This window comes from Sphaeramia orbicularis, chromosome 22 (genome assembly GCF_902148855.1).
Source record: "Sphaeramia orbicularis chromosome 22, fSphaOr1.1, whole genome shotgun sequence".
Classification (NCBI taxonomy): Eukaryota; Metazoa; Chordata; class Actinopteri; order Kurtiformes; family Apogonidae; genus Sphaeramia; species Sphaeramia orbicularis.
In genome coordinates, this window is record NC_043978.1 from 20,181,725 (window position 1) to 20,203,356 (window position 21,632).

A 21,632-nucleotide genomic window follows, 5' to 3' on the forward strand; every position below is an offset into this window, starting at 1 on the left:
TGAGTTGTAGGATTAGAAGGTGAAATTCATGTTGTGAGTGACAACCTTTTCTGTTGTTTTGGGTTACTGTGCCTGACACAGGGCAGAAATTACTTTTTTTAAGATGATAAGAAAACACAACCCAGTGCCCAGCCTTATCCCCTCAAACAAAGTGAAGAATAACAATAGCAACAGCAACAACATCAATTTAATCTTCTTTTCTCCAGATTATTATGTTTCTTTGTGTTGATATTGTTGACTCTTCAGTTGATCACTTCATGATGCTTCTTTTTTCCTTCCTTTTTTCCAAATAAAAGCAATTTGGAGGACCACACACACTTTCATTATATTGAAATAATAAACCTCTTACAGTCTACTAAAGAATAATTCTTCAGTATTACAGAGACAGTAATGTTGACTGAATACTACATTCCTAAATTCCTAATCCCATGTCATGTTTTGGATCAGATAAACACATGTTGAAACATGATTTAATTTTATTGCAAATACTACAAAAAAGGCATTGTCATTCATAATCCTTTGTTAATTGCACGTACTCTTATATAATAAAATAGTCTTGGCAACTTTTCATACACTAGCTACAGCTTTATTCCAGTTACATACTTAATTGTCACTTTTTACTCCAATCTAATCTCACAATCAGATGGTTGTTGTCACAAAAATATTTTTGCTCAATAATTTAATATTCATACTTTTTGTGCTTTATCTTGTGAAAATCAACTTTTTTTTTTTTTTTTGATTTTCCTATATTTTTGAATAGGCATTTTTCTGTTTCTCTGCCAGGATCCCCTGTTAAGGCAGCTGTAGAAAACACAACCATATATCTGCGTTTTCCCCCCATTTTTCCCAGTGTTTGTGTGCTTCTATTTGTGCGTGTGTGTATTGTTGAAGGACCAGAACTGGGTGGGGTTAGAGGCGGGGTTTATAAGTTGCGAGCCAATCAACGAGCTAGCTCGACTCTATTCTGCCCTCTAATTGGCTAGAATTTGCCAGTGTATCATGCCGATGTGGCTTGGTTTACTAGCTGCTAGCTAGGAGCTAATAATAATATTTTCGCCTGTTTTTCCCTAAATATTACCTGCAGCATCAAATATTACACGAAGGGAGTCTGCAGACGGTTGTTCTGCTGTTAAAGGTAAGTCCGTCTCACAGCGGTGGGATTGTAGCTTGTCAAAATGGTATTATTTACCTTTTACTGTTAGCAAGCTAACGGATAGACAGCTTGAAAAGACTTGCTGGTATCGCTAGCTAACGTTTATGTAGCTAACAAAGGTAACGGTAAACATACATCAAAAACAGCAGCTTCATAGCAGTTTGCCCGCCGCTGGGTACATCGTTTGGGTAAGAGGGGTTACATTAAAATTTTACGGCTCCTACCTAGGACAGGTTAGTAGCCCACATTAGCAAGAACAAGCTACTGTTTTCATGACAGCCCATCTCCTGTGTTGTACTATTATTGTTATTTTTATTATGGTTTGTTTTTTAAGCTACCTTGAACGGTTTGCAGTTGCTGACTGTCTCTAAAAATCCACATGGGATGCAGCTTTATTATCAAAATTTTTAAACTACCCACAACATAAACAGTCCAGTCAGCTTCAGGGATGGTAACGTTATGTATAAATTTTTCCTGTTAATCCTCGTATTCTTTGTATATTTCCCCTACGGAAAGATTAAGACTGTAAAGACAACTATTAATAGATGAGGCATTCAAGATTATTTTTTTCCTGGTGTAATGAAATGGCATCAAAACTTTTCTATTCTACCTGTGAGAAGTGATGTCCTCCTGATTTGGCTTCTAAAAAACAGAATAATACAGGTGACCGCAGGGACACATATACTCCACTTTGGTGTAGAATTGAATTTACAATACAGTCAAATGTAATATCGAAATCACAGAAGTTGCAGTGTAAACATACATGTAAAATGTGTCTTACCTGAACCATTATACACGAAGCACTATGGTGTTACAGATGAACCCCTGCCAAAAAAAACTGATCAAAATTCTCAGATTCTTTATTCTTACATGTCAATATGTTTGGTTTCTTTCCTTCTCTCTGACAGTTTGAATATCTTTGAGTTATGACCAAACAGTACATTTGAGGACATTATGCTGTGCTTTGGGGAAACAACTTTTTTGGTTTTCTGAACAAATAATTACACAAGTTATCATAACTATATTTAGTAGATTAATAGTAGTAGTGGCCCCAATATGCAGCCCAAATTTAAATGAAACATGACAGTTTGTGCAAGTTAAACCTGAAAACCACATGCTCCGTGTAAGGGAATATAATTGTTTGGCACAAAACTAAGTCAAAACCACTTTATTTTTATATATTTTTATATCAGTGAAAACTAAAAGCAGAAAATAGCATTAGTATAGAAAAACAATCACAATATGATTTTTGTTAGTTACTTATATACTGCTCAGCCTTTCATTAAAATTAAATTACCTACTTCAGTATGCTAGTATATTGTTGGGTCACTAGTCCATGTAACTGAATGTGTGCTCCATTGCAGACTGCTTCTTTGCATCTGGGACAATGAATCGGAACCCTCCTTCAGCTGTGTGGAGATGACCTGCCACCCATTTGGGAATGGTCAGAATGGGGCCAGATGTGCCCCTTCTTAATGAGTACAAGCAGGAGTTCTTCTGGAAGCGCTTCCCCCAGACTGTGTTGGGGGGTCCACGCTTCAAGTTGGGCTACTGTGCCCCGCCATATGTCTATGTCAATCAAGCAGTCTTGTTCCTGACACCATGGCTTTTTGGGGGAATCAGTACTCTGTTATGTCAGCTGCAACTGCTTCAGGAGCTCCATGCTGCAGTACTCTCTGGTATGCTCATGCTCGGGGCTGCAGTGGGTGTCCAGGCCCTGGCAATGTATGCTGCCCGCCGGAGTGGCACAGTGGAAAGGCTTGGTGCCCCCAACATCCTGGTTGATGAAGAAGAAGTGGAATTTACCCACTGCGTAAGCCCAGAGACAGTCCGCTTCATTGCCCCTGGGAAGAGGTTTGGACTAAATGTAGTGTTGCATTCAGTCCTCGCTGGGTTACTATGTGGCTTTGGGACCTGGTATGTGTTTCTTGGCAGACTGACTGCTCTATACAGCAGCATCGGTGTATCCCTGGTTGTGTTTGTTCTCAGCTGGGTGACCCTATGTATAGCTGAGTATTCCCTCATTGTAAACACAGCCACTGAAACGGCCACTTTCCAAGCACAGGACACTTATGAGATTACCCCACTCACTCGGCCCCTGTACATTTTCATTTTTATCGCTGTGGACTTGGCTTATAGGTAGGCAGTAATAAAAAGACTGTCTGTGTAAAGCAGACATCTTAACTATATTTTCTGTTCAACAGAGTCCAATCTCGAGTAACAATTTCACTGTGTTGCTACAGGTTCTCAGGTACTGTCCCTGAGCTCCACCTTGCCAGTCAGGTTCTCCATGTGCTGTTCCTCTTTCTACCTCTGCTGTGGGCACTAGGAATACTGCCTCCCCTCGATGCCCTGCTCCTCTGGGGCATGGAGCAGGCTCTTGTGTTTGGCTTCGGAGGCTCGCCCATGTCCAGCAACCTCAGGTGTGTGCTGAAGCAAGTCTCAGTTGTAGTACACTTAATTTAATCAATATTGAGAAATATACTTTTGTGTACTGATAGAAAATTTGAGCTGGGAAAAACAGACTTATTAAAAGTGGTAATATTATTTGCAGATTTTAAGACAACAGATACACTGAAATTAAAATTAATTTAAGTATTTGTCTTAAGATCTGTGCAAAGTTAAAATATTCAGATCCTAAGGAGCAGTGTCATGAGAATAATTTGTGTATATGAGTTTTAAGTTCTGATACTAGGTCACAAATTGTTTTAGGGATCATCCTATGTGAACTCACATAAAATTAAGAATTGTTCTTAGGTCATTTATAGGATTTTCTGGGGGAAAAAAACGTGCAAAAATATTTACTAAATTCATAGGGCCTGAAGCTCCACTCAAGATTTTCAGATTTTTTTAGATCTTTGTAATTTGGGCAAAATTCTTACATACTCACCCTAAAAAAATTCAGGAATTTCTGTTGTTACAGAGGAATAAGTAAGTTGTAGACAGGTTATATAAATACTGAAAACAATCAAAAGCTTGATGTTCGTAAAGACAGTATGTTTTGAAAATGAAACCTTCTTTGTTCAAGTAAATTGTGTTTGTCATTTTTGTTTCAGTAACAACTGTTTGCATGACTACATGTTGATACTTAAGATCCACCTTGTTACATATGGTGTAAATTTTAACCCAGTCCAGTGATAACTGATACTTGGTGAGCCTTCTCTAAAGGCCACACTTTAAAAAGCACAAGTATTAATAGTAGAGCTTCAGGTCACATACATTTAATAGAAGTTTTAAGATAATAGGTTTCACGGAAATCAACAACATGCACTGATATGGACTGATCCATGGGTTAATAAGTTATTTGTAGTGTTTTACATAACAATTTCCACAATATCTCTACAATAACTACTTAAATCCATCCAGAATATGACTGGTATGTCAGTTTTGTTTGTTTGTTTTTTTGGGGGGGTTAATATGCAGTTTATTTTCATGTTGTTATTGTATGAAAAACCAGCTATGCATGTTATATTCTATATATTTATAAATATTCCCATTATCAAAAGGGATAAAGGTTTGTGTAGCATCAGTCCTTACTTGGTGTGCACTTTGTCCCACAGGCTGCTGTTGATGTTTGGCGCATCTGCCACTGTAGCTGTGTGTAATTACTTCATCCCATCAACGCTGGGTGTGGTTCTCTTTTCTGTTTCTATGGGATTTCTGTTGAGTCTGGACCTCAGCCAGATTGGCACGCTCTGTAAAGGACATACACCAACCTTTGTGGACCATCGATTGCGTAAAGGAGGGTCACCACCACCTCCTTCTCCCAGTTCCTTTGGTTGGAATCTGGGCTGTAGGGAGCTGCTACTATATTTGAGCCTGCTACTGGTGGCAATGGCAGAGGCAGGACTGTTGCATCACTTCCTCGGTTTAGCTCAGTCCCAGAGCTTTGTGACAGGACCCCAGGCTCCTGTCAGCTACCTCCTCCTTATACTCTTCTGCCTGTGCTGGGCTCTAAAAGAGATCCAGGGGGCTTATGTATTTGGAGGCGTGTTTCTTAATCCACTGTATCCTAAAGGCATGTCCAGTGTCCAAACCTTCAAGCAGAGGAACAGAGGTCTGTACATAGCTGCAGCAATCAGACGAGTCCTTCTTAATCTTGGTAAGACTTTTTAAGGTGCATTTAAATCTTATCAAATTGTTATTAACTGGATTTAAAATAATCGTATCATCATAATAGTTGTGTGACAGCAGCAGTGCTTCTGTGTACTTTGCCTGTTATCTACTTTGTTTTACCTTACAGTGTCTCCTCTTGGAATGATCGCTTTCCTGTCTATGGATGACTCTCTTCAGCAGCTTCATAAGGCCTCCCTCTGTGTGGGATTTACCCGGGCCTTCAGAGTGGTATGTGGCATACAACCACACACTCTGGACTTCCTTTGTCTTTCTTTAGCCAGGATGCTACTTGTTGATTGTGGCTGCGAGACTCATTTTTTGTTGACGTTTTGTTGACAGGTGTGGCAAAGCTCGGAGGATGCCCTGCTCCACATGGTGGTGGTGATCTTGGTGCGGCTTGCAGCTGAAAACAAAGCGCTGCCAGGGTGGGACAACCTGGGCACAGGAGTTCAGCTTCTTTTGGTGAGATCAACACTATACTAACTAGGAGCACTCGGAGAGCACAGACCTCCGCCAAGGCTGATCAGTGGCCCCCCGTGGGCCCCCCCACCCCCGATCACCACCAAAATTTAATCATTTCTTCCTTATCCCATTTCCAACAAACCCTGAAAATTTCATCCAAATCTGTCCATAACTTTTTGAGTTATGTTGCACACTAACGGACAGACAAACAAACAAACAGACAAACAAACCCTGGCAAAAACATAACCTCCTTGGCGGAGGTAAAAATGTGTCTTTCTCCACCATAGATCCTCTGACCTCATCACCTAAAACTGCACTACATGTCATTTGGATTGTTGACACACTTGAGTATCAGCATATTTTCATTGGTAATACTCTTGAAAATGCCGTGTTTATTTTTACCTCCACCAAGGAGGTTATGTTTTTGCCAGGGTTTGTTTGTCTGTCTGTCTGTTTGTTTGTCTGTCCGTTAGTGTGCAACATAACTCAAAAAGTTATTGACAGATTTTGATGAAATTTTCAGGGTTTGTTGGAAATGGGATAAGGAAGAAATGATTAAATTTTGGTGGTGATCGGGGGTGGGGGGGCCCACGGGGGGGGGGCCACTGATCAGCCTTGGCGGAGGTCTGCGCTCTCCGAGTGCTTCTAGTTAGTTAATACTTTACATGTAAAGGTGTACAGTAGTTATTTTTTTCAGCAGATGTTAGGAAATTCTTAATTATTTTGCTCAGATTGCAAAAATAATGATGATACAGGTGCTGTGATAATATTAGATGCAGATACCAGAAGTTCTGTCAAAAATTTTACATTGTATTTATGCTATTTATACTATTGAAGCTTCCCTAAAACTTGATTGAAAAATTGCAGTGCACCTCTAACATAGCAATATATCTTCTATATATTTTTCATATATGTTCATAAATATATTTTCAGTATATTTTGCCTTATGTCATGTGTATCACATCTTCATTCTTGACGATTCACAATTCAACATGTAAAATATTAAGCACTCCAAATGTTGTGAACTACACTTATCTGTTGATTATGTGGGGTCACCCATGAAGACCTAACGACTCGGTTTCTGTTTTTCTGCCTGATCCAGGTGGGCCTCCTGATCGACAGATTGACCCAGTTCATGGCCAAGCTAAAGTTCACCCTGACTGTGCTGGTGACATCTTGGACGGAGAAGAAGCAGCGTCGTCAGTCAGCTGGAACTCTGCTGGCTCTGAACGCCTCCCTGTGTCCACTGCTGCTGGCAGTCGTGACCCTCTCTGCCCTGCTCTCTGCCCCTCTCTTGCCCCTGTTCACGCTGCCCATCTTCCTGGTGGGGTTCCCCAGGCCACAGCGTAGTTGGCCAGGCCCTGTGGGAACAGCCTGCCCCTGCCCAGACTCCATCTTTTACCAGCAGATGAGTGGAAGTCTGGCCTCTGCTCTGAGGATGGCTTTTGCAAGAGGGTCACTGGGTTAGTCCTTTTCCGTGACTAATATTCTATTTTTGCCATTTTTTCATAAAACTTTGAATATACACTTATTATTTTAGCACTTAGAGGATCTGTCAGTATTCAGCTTTAGTGGTCAGTCATGTATGTGCTTTTGTGTCATTTTACCACTCAATTTAAATAGTTTTTAGACCCAAATATCTATATCTATCTATCTATCTATCTATCTATCTATCTATCTATCTATCTATCTATCTATCTATCTATATGTATATATATATATATATATATAGATAGATATATAGATAGATAGATAGATAGATAGATGAATTATGATTTTATTTTTTAACTGCAAAATTATCAGAAATGCTAATAATTTGGGTTTGTTTACATGGTGTGTTTATCAGCCTGAAAATCAACAAATATTTTGTATATAATCATTCCTAAAATAATTCCTAAAAAAGTCTTTTCTTCTTCTTTTTTGTTTTTTATAAAAATTACTTTTTTGCCTCAGTCATCAAATACGCAATTTCTGGTCAAGTTCGTTGTGTTTCCTGAAAAAATGACTGGCGACAATATTAAACATAATTTAAAAAATTGTCAAAATTGGAATAGCAGTCGACTGGTTCTAAGTTTAGTAAATCTTAAACTCACAAAGAATTAACAAAGTAAATCAAGTATTCGTCACTTTGGCCTAAACATTAATTGGTTACATATAGTAATCTTCCTATTTAAATTCCACAGTAGCAAACAAAATAACATATTTTTAAAGCAAATACAGTGTGTTTTGACTTGTAGTATAATTGCAATGACTGAACGTTCCTCTGGGTCAAGTTGGGACTGTGTGCAGATCAAAGAGCAATGAGGCATCACCTCATATGGTTTATTAGTAAGAGGAATGTTGTTGTGAGCGGCTCTTTGGAATTGCTGGCAGTAATGCAAGCTCGCATGATCCTGCTGAGCTTCCTGTGAAATGACCCAAAAATAAAAAAAAGAGCTCTGATCTGTATTCATTACATCCAAATGTTTCCACACTATTAACCACATAATGCTCTTAGGCCAAACCGAGCTGCTGCTGCGGCTGCTGCTGCTAGGATTTTGTGCTGTGCTCAGTCAGGAGGGGGCAAGTGAAAAAAAAATTATGTATAGAATAGAATCCTTATTCATGGAATGATGATTCAAATTGATGACGTAAAACTTTAATTTAAAACAAGGCCTTCATCGTTGTATAAGTATAAAAAAAAAAAAAAAAGATTGTTGTTGATAGTCACAGTCTAACAGTATTTGTAGTGTTCCTGTGTGTTGCTCACACTGGGGGTTGCTGAGCAGTGAGCAATGAGCAGGAAAGAGCCTGCCTAGCTTGTCACGTCTCATCATAAGGTAACGGCTGGGATTATTGCGAGATGTCATTATGGGACATGACATTATCCTTCAGCCATGCAAACACAAGTCAACTTTAAACAAAGCCCCTATCACCTTGCCACTGCTGCTTATCATCTCTTTAGAAATGAATATGTCTGATCCGTCTGCCTCTACAAGTGAAAATTCTTTAGATTGTATAAGAGGAGTGACTTTTTACAGACTAATGGAAAGCAAAGCAGAAGAAGGAATGCAATATTTAGATCTCTGTGCAGTCAGTCACTTAAAACAGTATCATGACCTTCCTGTATGACTCTGATGGTATGCTTCTCCCTGCAGCTCATCCAGTAGCCATGTTCTCAACATAGTCAACAGGGATGGACAGCTGATGCAAAATGAAAGAGATGTGTGCCACGAGTCTCCTACTAATGTGTTTCATATGATGTTTCCGTTTCTCGCTCCTCAATTTAGATGTCACATCTCTAGTATGTTAAATTTATGGGATGGCTCATGTTTTGTTCTGATCTCTGTAGGTTCTTTAGCCCCAGGGTCTCATTTTCTTGGGCGATTTCAGGACCGTATGGTTTGGATAATGATCCTGGAGAGAGGGTATGGCTACTGCACAGTCAACATTAAGGTATGATGACTTTTTAGAGCTTTAGTTATTATTCAGTCCATCTACAGTTACAAAACTATCTGTCATACGTTTGGTAATTGATATGGTAATCCACTTTGAAGTAATTTTATGCATAAGAGTTGAAAGGATCTGTCTCTTCTCTCTTCTTACATTTGAGCATTTCCTGGTTTACACTTTCATTTGTGGAAAAAACAAGTCATGATTATGGTATCATCTTGGGCTTTAGGATACAGTTATTGACATTTTTCACTGTTTGCTTATATCTTATATAACTAGAAAAGCACTCGGGAGAGCACAGACCTCCGCCAAGGCAGATCAATGGCCCCCCCACCCCCGATCACCACCAAAATTTAATCATTTGTTCCTTGTGCCAGTATCATTTCCTGAAATTTTCATCCAAATCCGTCCTTAACTTTTTGAGTTGTCTTGCACACGGACAGACAGACAGACAAACCAATGCCAGCAAAAACATAACCTCCTTGGCGGAGGTAATTAGAATAACAATTATTAGTGATAAGCCTATACATTTTTGTTAATACTTCCATCATGGAAGTTACGTGATCATTTGTGTTTACCTGCATATCTGTCTATAGGATTCAGTAAAATCTAGAATAAAATAGATGTTTATTGCCACTGTTACAGGAGCAATGAAAATCAGTTTAACAGCAAACACTTAAAGTGCATCTACTGCACTGACTGATGATAACCCCCTTAAATTTAGGAGATGGATGAAAATATGTGGGATCTGATCAGATAAATTAATCTGTAGCACCACTTCACAAAAGCTGATGATGGTCATAATTTGTGGTTAAATCGTATTTTGAGATGAGAAGAACTGATTGGCTTTAGTGGTTTGTGATCAGTGTGCCCTTCTATTTGTCGACCTCAATCACTGCTTTTATTCACATAATATTTCCAATGTTTCAGGGTTTGGAGCTTCAGGAGACATCTTGCCACACAGTTGAGGCACGGAGGGTGGACGAGGTGTTTGAAGCTGCGTTTGAGCGGCCCGAGCGGCTCGGTTTCACCCAGGGCTTTAACCTGCACTGGGGGAATGCTCTCACCCCATGTGCTGTACTCGCAGTACGTGTCTATTCAGATGCCCGAAATGTGCTCTCTGGCATCATCGACTCACACGATAACCTGAGGAAACTGCAGGATGACTTCCTCAAAGCGTTGGTCTGGCTCCTCCTCCGGTACTGTGTTCAGAAGCATAAAGGGTTTCTGTGGAGCTGTGAAGAAGGGCTGGGGGTCGGAGGCAGGAAGTCACAGTCTTCCCAGCTGGCCCAGACCACATGCACTCAGCCACCTGAGGCCGTCATGGTGGAATCCAATGGGTCTTCTCTCAGGTTCAGACAGGACAGCTCCAGCTTGACTTCATTTGGTGACTGGTCAGATGAGGATGACTTGTTTGGACCTCAACCTGCCAGACGCACAGTGGCATTAGTGACTGCAGAGGCCCAACCTGGACACACAATGCTGCAGACTGGGGCCTCTCTGCCAGGTTCTGTGGAGATGGACAGTCTTTTTGAAAACATGGCCCTCTCTGCCCTGCAGCCGTTGCAGCCTCTGGGACTGGGCATCGGGTTGCCAGCAGTGGATAAAGGCCAGAACCCAGAGGTGTTCAGAGAAAACCCTGGCTCCCTCCCTCATCTGAATTTCAGCTGCCCCCAGTCAGAGGTATTCAACCTGCCGGCAGGATGGAGGACGGCACCGTTGCTGCCATCTCGTCTGATGCAGCTCAGACCTTTGTTCCCTGAGGACTGGTTTCGGTTTGCATTGGGGCGCTTTGGACCTACAGTGCAGGGCGAGACCTCAGAGGACATGACCAAAGCCCTGAAGGAGGATGAAGCCTTGAGAGAGCTTCATGCTCAGGTTGCTCTTTCATGTCTCATCTCACTTGGGGCAGAGTCGGCCTTCACCAGTCCCAGTTATGTCTACAGACTTTACTGTGGAGATGTACCGTGGACAGAAGGTCTCGACTGGCTTTCCTCCAGTAAAGAACTTTACCAGCTTGCACTTCAGGCTTTCAGGTAAAAGACTTCTCAGTTTTGATCATTTTCATCACTACAGCTTATTTCTGTAAGATTCCTGGTTTGAGTGCCACCATGTTTTTGTTCTCTTTTAGGTTCAGTTTCAAGCTGCTGTTTGATCAAGCGAGCCTTGGGCCTATGGAGTCCCCTGAAGAATTGTTCAGCACCTTGGAGGATTATGAACGGGACTGGTACATCGGCCTGGTGACGGAGAAAGGCTGGCATGACAGTGTCCTTCATGAGAAACCATTCCTGTTCTCATTAGGACATGACCTCGCCATGGTAAATAGACACACCTGACATTGTCCCCATTTTGTGTTTGTTTTTTTACTTTCTACACAGCAACACCAGTTTATTTTTTTTTAGTTAAACGTCATAAGGCACAGATCTGAAGCATTTTTGAGGCTAAGGATCTGTAACTGTAAGAGATTGAGTCAGAAGTCAATCCTCCTTCATGTCCAACTGGTTTAGGATGGCCTGATACCATGTACAAAAACATCCCACTGTCATACCTATTAAAATAAAATGACAGATTTGAGGGACACTCCAGCTTAACTATCTTTTGTCTAAAAAGTTACATAATCCACTGTGGTTCAAAAGACTGTATGCGTGGGATAGTAATAAAGCTAACTGTCAATGTTTCATTTATACTTAATTCATTAGTCTTTGGATTTAGCACCATTAAGCAAGAATTCCTTGGTTGGTGTCATCATGGATTCACATTAAGTTGTATATTCAGATATACAAATACAAAAATTATCAATTTAGTAGTTTCCCTCCACCCCCACCCCACACACACACACGCAATGACTGTGAGGACGCACTAGAGGTTGCAGACCCCTGTTGAAACCCAAATAAGAAGTAACATGATTGATTTGTGACTGTTCTTGTCCACAGGGTACATACACGGGGCGAGTTCTATCCCTTCAGGAGCAGCTGGTGCAGGTGGGTCGTCTGAACGGGGAGGGGGTACGAGGACAGTGGGCAAACCTCTCCTGGGAGCTTCTGTACGCTACCAATGACGACGAGGAACGTTACAGCATCCAGGCTCACCCCTTCATGCTAAGGAACCTAACTGTTCAGGCAGCAGATCCTCCTCTAGGATACCCCATTTACTCCTCTGCCCCCCTTCACTTCCCCTGCCTCTGACCCGTGGGATCTTCTGTCCTGCTCTGTTTATCACTTAGCAGCTAAAAAGGCTTTTCAATTGGTACTATCGTGGCAAAATGTGAATTTCCCAACTGAACAGTTATAGTTAAATTCACATGGAGGAGACGGACTGAAACAGTTGACTCACATAAAGTCAAAAGAGATGTCTGGTTGGAAACCTAATTTTTCACATTCATTTAATTTCTTGGTGCTAAACATACCGCACCACAGAGGAACAAACAGTGGCGTCACTGCTGTACAAATTGCAAAATTTTAAACAGACTTCAACTGTCAGTGTGGACTACTTCCCACAACAGCACATTAAAGATACACATCTTTGACACACAGTTAACCATTCATTGATTTCCACTACAACACATTGAAATTTTGTGGTTTGTTTATTAATGTTTGTGCTTAAAAAGTGAAAACATTTGCCCACCTCCCTTTTAGGAGACACCTGCGAAATACCTCTGGTTTTATTGTACTTTTTAGATTTCACAATTTTCAGGTAACTCCAACCCCATGTCCATAAAAAGGGACACAAATTTTAATGTTTTTTATTAATATATCAAGGATGTGCCTTGGATATGTCTTGCTGTATGTGTAAAGTGTTTAGTGCTGTTGTTCTGTTTACAATTCACTTGTTTACAATTTAGAATGAGTTGAATGGTTTTGTCCATAGTATCTTGTAAATATTGTATTTTTTTATATGTATAACTGTATATATTAAAATAGCTTGGCAGAAGCAGTTTTGTCGTTTTGCCGACTTTTGATCTGTATCATTCCAGTGCTTAAATCAGTCATGTATGTACGCCGCCTTCTTCATTATATCTCCATTTTAGCTCTTCTCCTATTGTTCACATGATCTGAGGAGGTTTGTTACAAAAATATAGCATTTACTCTCCAAGCAGTGGAGGTTTTTCACAATAGATGAAGAAAAATCAGACTTAGTTGAAGTGCTAAGCTTTGAGGCATTTTTTAGATGAAAAACACTGTGCGGGATGATTAGGAATGCAACATATTCGTCTTCTTACGGATGTGGCTTTCAGGAGCTCTTAGGTTTTGTGAAATACGCCAAGTCTGCATCCTGCAAAAGAAAAAGTTGGTTGTTAACATCGATAGTGGATTGTTCTGGATCAAATCAAAACTTGACTATTCAGAAATGCTGAATGATTAATTTCTTTGCCTTCACTGCAGTGACTTTTAGGTTTCATTAACAGTGTGTCTGCAAATCTTTAAATAGTCTTTGTCCTAAATGTGTGCTTTAATTATCCTTAAAATTGATAAATATTCCTTAAATCAACACTCAAAGGTCTTCAAAGTTCCACAGACACAAATGGTATTGCCATATTTGCTTTGTAAATCTTGGTAAATTGTTATTTTTGTAATTAGTGTTGATCATTTTATTATAACAGATGGGAATGAGTGGAGCCTCCAACACTCCTTCATGGGTGGAGGGGTTCAGGTATGAGCTTTAGCCACTAGAATGCCAGTAGCAGAAACATTAGTCACGGACAAATGGAAATGTAACATTAGCTGGATTGAAACATGGTTAAAACTGGCTTAAGATGATAACTAAGAGGCCTGTTATACTGTCATTTTTGTGAATGTAATTTTAAATTTGACCAAAGTTGCCTTGGAAAATATCTTTAAGTCTTAAATTTGGCTGCCTCAAACCTGCAGATACAGTGATGAAGTACTGCATTTTATAACTTTTTTTAATATTTTTGTCTCAGGGAACAAAATTCAGTGGGACGTTACATTGGCCAGTCTGATCATGACCTTTCTGCATGGCCCTCAGCTGTCACTGTCCAGCAGAGGCCACCAGACACACTGGTCAGTCAGTTGCCACCGCGGGGAAGTATTCATGCTCACTGTCATACCCTGGCCACCGCCTTCTTCTTATGTGACTCAAGCAAGGTCAGTAACAGCTGAGGCCCTTCAGCTCTTAACAGACAGCTCTACGTAACGTATGCCATCTTCTGCTTTATTTAAGTGTTTTCAGACTCTTCTCACAGTGACAAACCCCCCGCCCCACTTCAGACAGCACAAGGTCAACCTTACAGAAAGCCCAAGTAAGCACAGTAAGTTGACCTTATAGAGACAACAATGTGATCTCATCATGTGTGAGCATTTCCTGTTCCCTGAGTAACACAAAGTCAAGCTATGCTCTCATCCCATTATTACATTAACATCTGGACTGAGACGTACTTTTACATATGGAGCATTTGTAAAAACCCTGAAGGCACAAAAGTTAAAGTTATGGGAAACACCTGTGGGATTCTTCAAGGCTTTTAATACCAACAGAAACACTACAGGCTAAGTTAAATCCTTAGAAATGTAACGCTCTCACAAAAAAGGCCCCCTGTTATGGATCATATTATGTTTAATGAGCTTGATTTTAATTACTATGCACAATGTAAGAGGGTAGAGTGATGGTATAAGTTAATTTATGACACATGCTTTGCCATTAGCTAGAACATGTTCTGTTAAAGTTTCAGTATGTAAAATTTTCATATCGAGTAAATGATATTTTGTTTTTATTATGCATATATGCTTAAGCGAAGTTTGTTTTGGAGTCTGAGCCAGCTGTTTGACATTTGCTAACTCCATTTCTAAGACAACTATCTCAGTCACTTAAATCTATGATAACAGCCTGAACATTGATTTATGTCGAGAATTTTCAAATTTTTCCCAAATCCTTATGTTTGATTCTGAGTTCTTCGATGCTTCTACTCTGCTCCTCTACACAAGCAACTCCACCTTCTGTTAGCTTAACAACAGGGTTCACTATCACAACATAATACAGACTCCAACATAAACTTCGTGCAAACCTGCTCAAATTTTTAATCAGACTAAACTTTTAAATCTTAATTGGGAAGTATTTTATCATAGCACTGTTGTTCGCTGAATTCTTACATGAACTTGTCTGAGAAGAAAGTCAAATTCTGATCCTCCACTTGGCTCTGTTTTCAGGCTGTAGTAAATCTAGCTGGTGACAGAGGAGTCCAGCTAATCGCGCATCTCTTCAGAGAGGGTTCAGGACAAAAACAGGGGACTGACAGGTTTTAACAACTTATCACTGTCAAGACTATGTCAGACACATTTGTATTTTTCTAGAGGTTTCATGGTAGGTCTCCTATTGAAGCACTTCATTCAAGCACATCATTTTTCTTTATATTCAATCTGAGCTGCTGAGGAAGATTGTGTATTTTTGACTTTTTTCTTAATTTCTGCCTATCGTAGCTTGGAATTACCTTATTAAAAAGGTTACTTGCTAGTGTTCATTATGATGTTGGCATGAATGCCACACTGAAGTGTATTCAGCTTAAAGAAAAATAAAGTCCCTCTATAAACCCATAAGGCTTTGAATAGAAGCTTTTCATGTAGTATATAACCAATCCAAAATTATTTCTTTTTACTAATAAAGATATCTTTCATTTATGCAACATACTAGCTTTAAATACTTACAAGACCAGCTTTGAAATTCTGCACTCTTTTCCTGCCTAGAATGTCTGTGGCAAACCAGGCGATAGTGGGAGCGTACTGCCACATGTAGTAAAACAGGAGGAAGGGCTGCTGCGCGATCCACATTTCCTTGACACTGTTGGCAATTCCCACCAGCATTAAACGCACACAGCGGCTGGTTGGCATCTTGTGTTCTTGGTTACAAGCTGTAGCCACAGGCTTAGATGAGGAAAAGAAAGATAAATCACACAGCGGCTTGATAGTGTCACACACTTGCAAAATATTACATTTCTACCTTTACCTTGTTCAGTTCTTCTGTGAAGGCATTGTGAACAATTTTCGACTGCACTGGCCCTGGACAAACTGTACTGATGAGGATCTTAGGATAGTCTGTCAGCTCAGTCCGAAGAGAATTAAAGAAGCCCTATTGACAATTAAAGAAATACAGAAAATATCACATAAAAACAGTACAATATAGATGTGAGATCCAGCAGTTGCTATCCAAATTTCCCCTACCTGAAGGGCATGTTTGCTGGCAGAGTATCCCGTTGCCAGGGGCGCCCCAGCGAGGCCGACTACGCTGCTGACCGTCACTATGCTACCAGAGCCTCGCTGCGTCATGTGAGGCAGCACTTGCTTTGTGAGGGAGACCGTCCCCAGGAAGTTGAGGTCCATCAAGGCCTGGTACACATCAGTACTGGTCTCTAAGCACAAAGAGCGCTGGCTGCGGCCACCGTTGTTTATTAAGATATCAATCTGAATTGGCACAGATGTAAAGACAATGACAAAGGGCTTTTAATTATAACAGAATACTTAAAGGTGCAATGTGTGATATTTGGAGGGATTTAGGACCTGATTGGAGAAATGGAAGATGATATTCATCAGTGTAAAAATCACAACAAAATAATAGACAGTGTTTTTGTTACCGGTTGGTCTTATGCCATGTTTTGCTACCGTATTTCTACAGCAGCTCAGAAATCAACTTTTTTTTTTTTTTTTTCCACTTTATACTGAATAGCATTGAAATTTATCCTCAGAAACACAAGACTGTCATGTCTGACCCGTACTTTATTTAGTTTCTCTATTCAGTTGTATCAGTCAGCAACATCATTCGATTCAGTACAAAATCAAGATTTATCTGGTTCATTTAATAGTATAATAGGACACATTTGCCAGAGATGTTTTCAGAAAAACTGCAGTATGAATACTGTGTTTTATAAAAACTTAACGGCTTCTACACTTTGCTGTTTAGAAAATCATATGAGGATGTTTTAGACTTCTAATACATGTGCACATCTAACCTTTCCTAAGAAAGTTAGAGCAATTTATCAGCTAAAATTAAGAAATTCTGATGAATTAATTGTATTCTATTAATATTATAAGTATTGGGGCTTCAACACATTTGCTATAAATCCCCTGAATGTGTTAACAGGGCATATGTTACCAATGGCATGGTGAGAAACTCCATTTTACTTGACTTTTTAAAGATTATCAGCAGGATAAATGGTTCAAAAGTTATACCCACAGATGATGTTCTTGGTCTTGGAGGGTTAAGGTTCGGCTATGTTTGAGTATGGAGTTAATCCATCCTTCACTAAAAAGCCTAAGCAAACACTGACTCTAATTGGGCACTTCTGTTTTTTGCAGCCATTTTAGGGAAGTTGCGTGTGTGTGTGTGTGTGTGTACCGTACTGCAACATCACCACTAGATGTTACTAAAAATCACACACTGAAACTTTATTTTTAACCACAATATGTAAAGCAAATCAAAAATGTATCTGTTTCAAATAAAGCAAAAAAACATGTACCCTGTTCAATTAAAACATCAGCTACTTTTAAAAGATGCAATTAATATTTCAGCCATATGAAATATACCCGCTGTATTAAAAATAAATAAATAAAGGACTAAGAAGTATGTGTGGCCTTACATGTCCAAAATACTCAAGTGCAGCTTTCATTTTTGCCTCATGGGATGTCCTCTCCAACAAATCCAATGGAAGAACAAGAATATCCTCATCTTGGAGATTGGCACACTCTAGGACAAAAAATGATGACAAATTTAGGCTTAAAAATGAATGTGATGACTGTTATTACACTGCAAACTGACAATAAGATTACTTTGTGAGCTCAGTAAGAAATTCTCTCACCTAAACATTTACGTTTCACCCTATTGAGCTCATCCTCACGGCGAGCAGACAGAATGAGACGTGAACCACACTTTGCCAGTTGATAGGCCAACTCTTCACCGATACCACTGGAGGCCCCGGTGACCCAAACCACCAGGCCTTTCAGCTTGGTCTCTGGTGGACAACAAGAAAAAAGGCCATTTTTAGCATTTAAAGTCCTGTGGATACACAGATTACAGCATATGTTTTACTGAGAAATACAGGGTGAGGAAGCAAAATTTACAATGAACATTTAGTTGTTTTTTCTCAGCAGGCACTACGTCAACTGTTTTGAAACCAAACATATATTGATGTCATAATCATACTTAACACTATTATCCATACCTTTTCAGAAACTTTTGCCCATATGAGTAATCAGGAAAGCAAACGTCAAAGAGTGTGTGATTTGCTGAATGCACTCGTCACACCAAAGGAGATTTAAAAAATAGTTGGGAGTGTCCATAAAGACTGTTTATAATGTAAAGAAGAGAATGACTATGAGCAAAACTATTACGAGAAAGTCTGTAAGATACTATTAAAGAAGAATGGGAGAAGTTGTCACCCCAATATTTGAGGAACACTTGCGCAAGTTTCAGGAAGCGTGTGAAGGCAGTTATTGAGAAAGAAGGAGGACACATAGAATAAAAACATTTTCTATTATGTAAATGTTCTTGTGGCAAATAAATTCTCATGACTTTGAATAAACTAATTGGTCATACACTGTCTTTCAATCCCTGCCTCAAAATATTGTAAATTTTGCTTCCCCACCCTGTATACTGCAGCATATAACCGACATCTAAAAAAACCAAAGTTAGGAATAGAAACTGTTAACGCATACAGTAAAGCTGAAGGTAATACAGAACATGCGCATATCCGTTTACTGTCTTTGAGACTAGAGATTAGATATTAAAGCCTGATCTAATAACAATAGTTTGGAGCTGGGAAAAGCTGAGGAGTTATTATATGAGCAATATCATCCCTAAGCCCTGTCTGCATGAAAACATATCACGCATGTCTAAATTATGATTGGGTCAGTCCATCTCAGATCACCTAATAAAATGGCATTTTTAAAACCTCACCCCCTCCAATTTTTATGAAATGTGGTATATGGGTAATTCATGGCCAGAAAAGCCAAAATTTCAAATTTTAACTTTACTGTACCAACAGTTTTCAAGATATGGCAATTTAATTTTTTTGCGAAAAAGGCCATGGCAGCCTAATTTCAAATTGCTGTAACTAAGCAACCACCAGTCCATTATTAAAAAGCAAGGTACTTCTGTAAAGGGGAGACCATAAGGAATCTAAATCTAGCATTATTTTGTACATTTAGGTACTTTTGAGTTGGATAACCTTTTGATTGATATTTTGACATTGAAACTGACACTGTGGGACATGCCCGACCTCTTTGACACCATTATGAAAAATGTAGCCCTATGTGTCAACTACAACATACAAAAAAATAATTGTGGGGGAGATGGGGTTTAACTCACTGGGTGAACTGAGATGGACTGACCCGATTATTGGAAACGAGATTTGAACTGAACTTCTAAGTCAATACATAAATAACTATTATACACTAGAATCACTAAACATTAAAATCAAAGTAAAATATATGTACATGTGGAGCTGAAAGTCAAACCATATAATCTGGGTAAGAGCTATTTTTATATTTTGTTATTTATGTTGTTTTACCTCAAAATCAGTACTTCCAGTTTTGAAGCCTAATATTATCAGCACCAACTTTTACTTACACTGATTCTTTATGAGACATCAGCAAGAATGAATCTCTGCTTAACACCACTCTAAATATACTTACTCTAGTACTGCATTTCAGTGTAGTTTGTCTTGTATACTTGACTACTGATAAACTCAATACTACAAACTCAGCTGCATTTAACTGTGTATTAATGTATTTTAAGCTTTAGTTCACCTAAAGACTATCTAAAAAACAAAAAAACAAAACCATGAGATCACTTAATAAAATATTTTAACAACAAAATCTTATGTATTACACCTAAATCACCAATTTTTCATTAACTTTTATAATAATTTTACTTTGCCTGTAGATAAAAAATTACCATGACACAATTTCATATCATCACAATTTCATTTTTATATTATACAGTGATTATTTTTACTTTGCATCATATAATTGTTTATTAAGTGTCATCATAATTTTGTATCGAGATCATTTTTATACTGTATTGTGATCATTTGTGAAATATTCCATCATGATCAGAAATTGCTTTGGTTACAATACACTATCAAATAAAACACACTGCATCAATTTTTTGTTGTTATTCTAAATTCTACTTGCGTGTGGTGAAATGATGAACAAAACACTATAATTTTGTTTGTTTTATCCCAAGATTTCTTATTCTTTTACACTGTATAGCAATAATGATTCAACATTTATCCTGATAATAATGGATCACTGATTTTTTTTTTTTCTTTTAGATTCATGATCATATTTTGTTTGGAGGTAGAATTTAGCTGCACATTAATTTCAAATACCTATAAAAACATTAGGTGTGGCCTTTAAGAAGTTTTGAGTTCAGCTGAGAGCCATATTGAAATAAAACAGAAAAACCTGAGCTAATTATTGTTAAATGGAGAGTTCACAGTGGTTCAGATCTATTCAGAGCCATAAAAAACATTCGACATTTGTTATTGTTTTAGAAACTCTTCTTAAACATCAGTCAGATAGTTTTCTCGAGTTATGAATGAGAATGATCCTAAAACAGACATTAGTGTAGGACAGGTTTAGCTTCTTAAAGTCACCTGGTCGGTTTCCTACCAGACTCGCCCACAGGAGAGTAAAGTCTGCATCTGCGAAAATAAAACACAACAAGTAAACGAGTAAGTAAAGGGGTACGAGATACCACAGAGCAGTTACAACGCACAAATCCATCTGCAGGCGATGAATGAGCACAGAGCTAAGCAGCTACTTTAATGGAAACTCTACCACAACATAAGAAACGACATGTAAACGTCACTTCCGGTTTGAGATTTTCACATTAAAAGCTCACGTATGAACAGCAGCGGTTAATATAGATACGAACGATCTGTGGTAGAATGTAAATGAATAGTTTTATTCATTTACAACACTTTCACTTGAGTATTCCCATTTTATGCACCCTTACACTTCCACCCCACTACTACTTATTAGAGTTTGACTGTTACTGTAATGTACTATGGTTACTTACATTTTTAAAAAAAAATTTAATTTAACCTTAATTTAACCAGGTAAGTTAGTTGAGAACTGATTCTCATTTACAATAATAAATAATAAAAGTTATGTCATATTTATATTTATATTACTTCAGTCCTATACTCTTTAAAACCTGATGTGTCATCGCTGACACACCCTGCACTTAAGCGGTTTGGATGGCTATAACTCTTTCACTTATTGTGTAATTGGAAAATTTCCAACTGTTTCTGAAACCTGAGACATTGCGCTTTATAGTTTTTATTGGGTCATTACAGTAATTTCACTCATGCCTGTACTAGAAGCTGGAGAAGAAGCCATTTTATCAGTATTATAACATACAGTAAATTGTAAATGACTGCTAGATTTTGAAAGATTTGGGATGGGGATAAAAAGTGCTCTGGAAAAATAGGCAAATGGATTCACTCACAGCATATTTTCTA

General features: G+C 38.8%; 2 protein-coding genes across 2 annotated transcripts; one reads left to right on the plus strand and one right to left on the minus strand.

The window, feature by feature from the left end:
- Positions 1-995: 995 nt before the first annotated feature.
- pcnx4 (pecanex 4) lies at positions 996-13,096 on the plus strand. Its single transcript, XM_030126778.1, has 11 exons — positions 996-1,135; positions 2,518-3,292; positions 3,397-3,576; positions 4,714-5,255; positions 5,397-5,497; positions 5,609-5,731; positions 6,834-7,194; positions 9,063-9,166; positions 10,094-11,199; positions 11,295-11,481; positions 12,097-13,096. Exons 2-11 carry the CDS (start codon positions 2,595-2,597, stop codon positions 12,346-12,348), a joined length of 3,654 nt encoding a protein of 1,217 aa, XP_029982638.1. The 5' UTR covers positions 996-1,135; positions 2,518-2,594; the 3' UTR covers positions 12,349-13,096.
- Positions 12,537-20,977, minus strand: dhrs7 (dehydrogenase/reductase (SDR family) member 7). Its single transcript, XM_030126809.1, has 7 exons — positions 20,763-20,977; positions 17,964-18,116; positions 17,745-17,851; positions 16,333-16,572; positions 16,118-16,240; positions 15,820-16,035; positions 12,537-13,435 (listed from the first exon to the last, which is right to left on the minus strand). Exons 1-7 carry the CDS (start codon positions 20,890-20,892, stop codon positions 13,394-13,396), a joined length of 1,011 nt encoding a protein of 336 aa, XP_029982669.1. The 5' UTR covers positions 20,893-20,977; the 3' UTR covers positions 12,537-13,393.
- Positions 20,978-21,632: the final 655 nt, after the last annotated feature.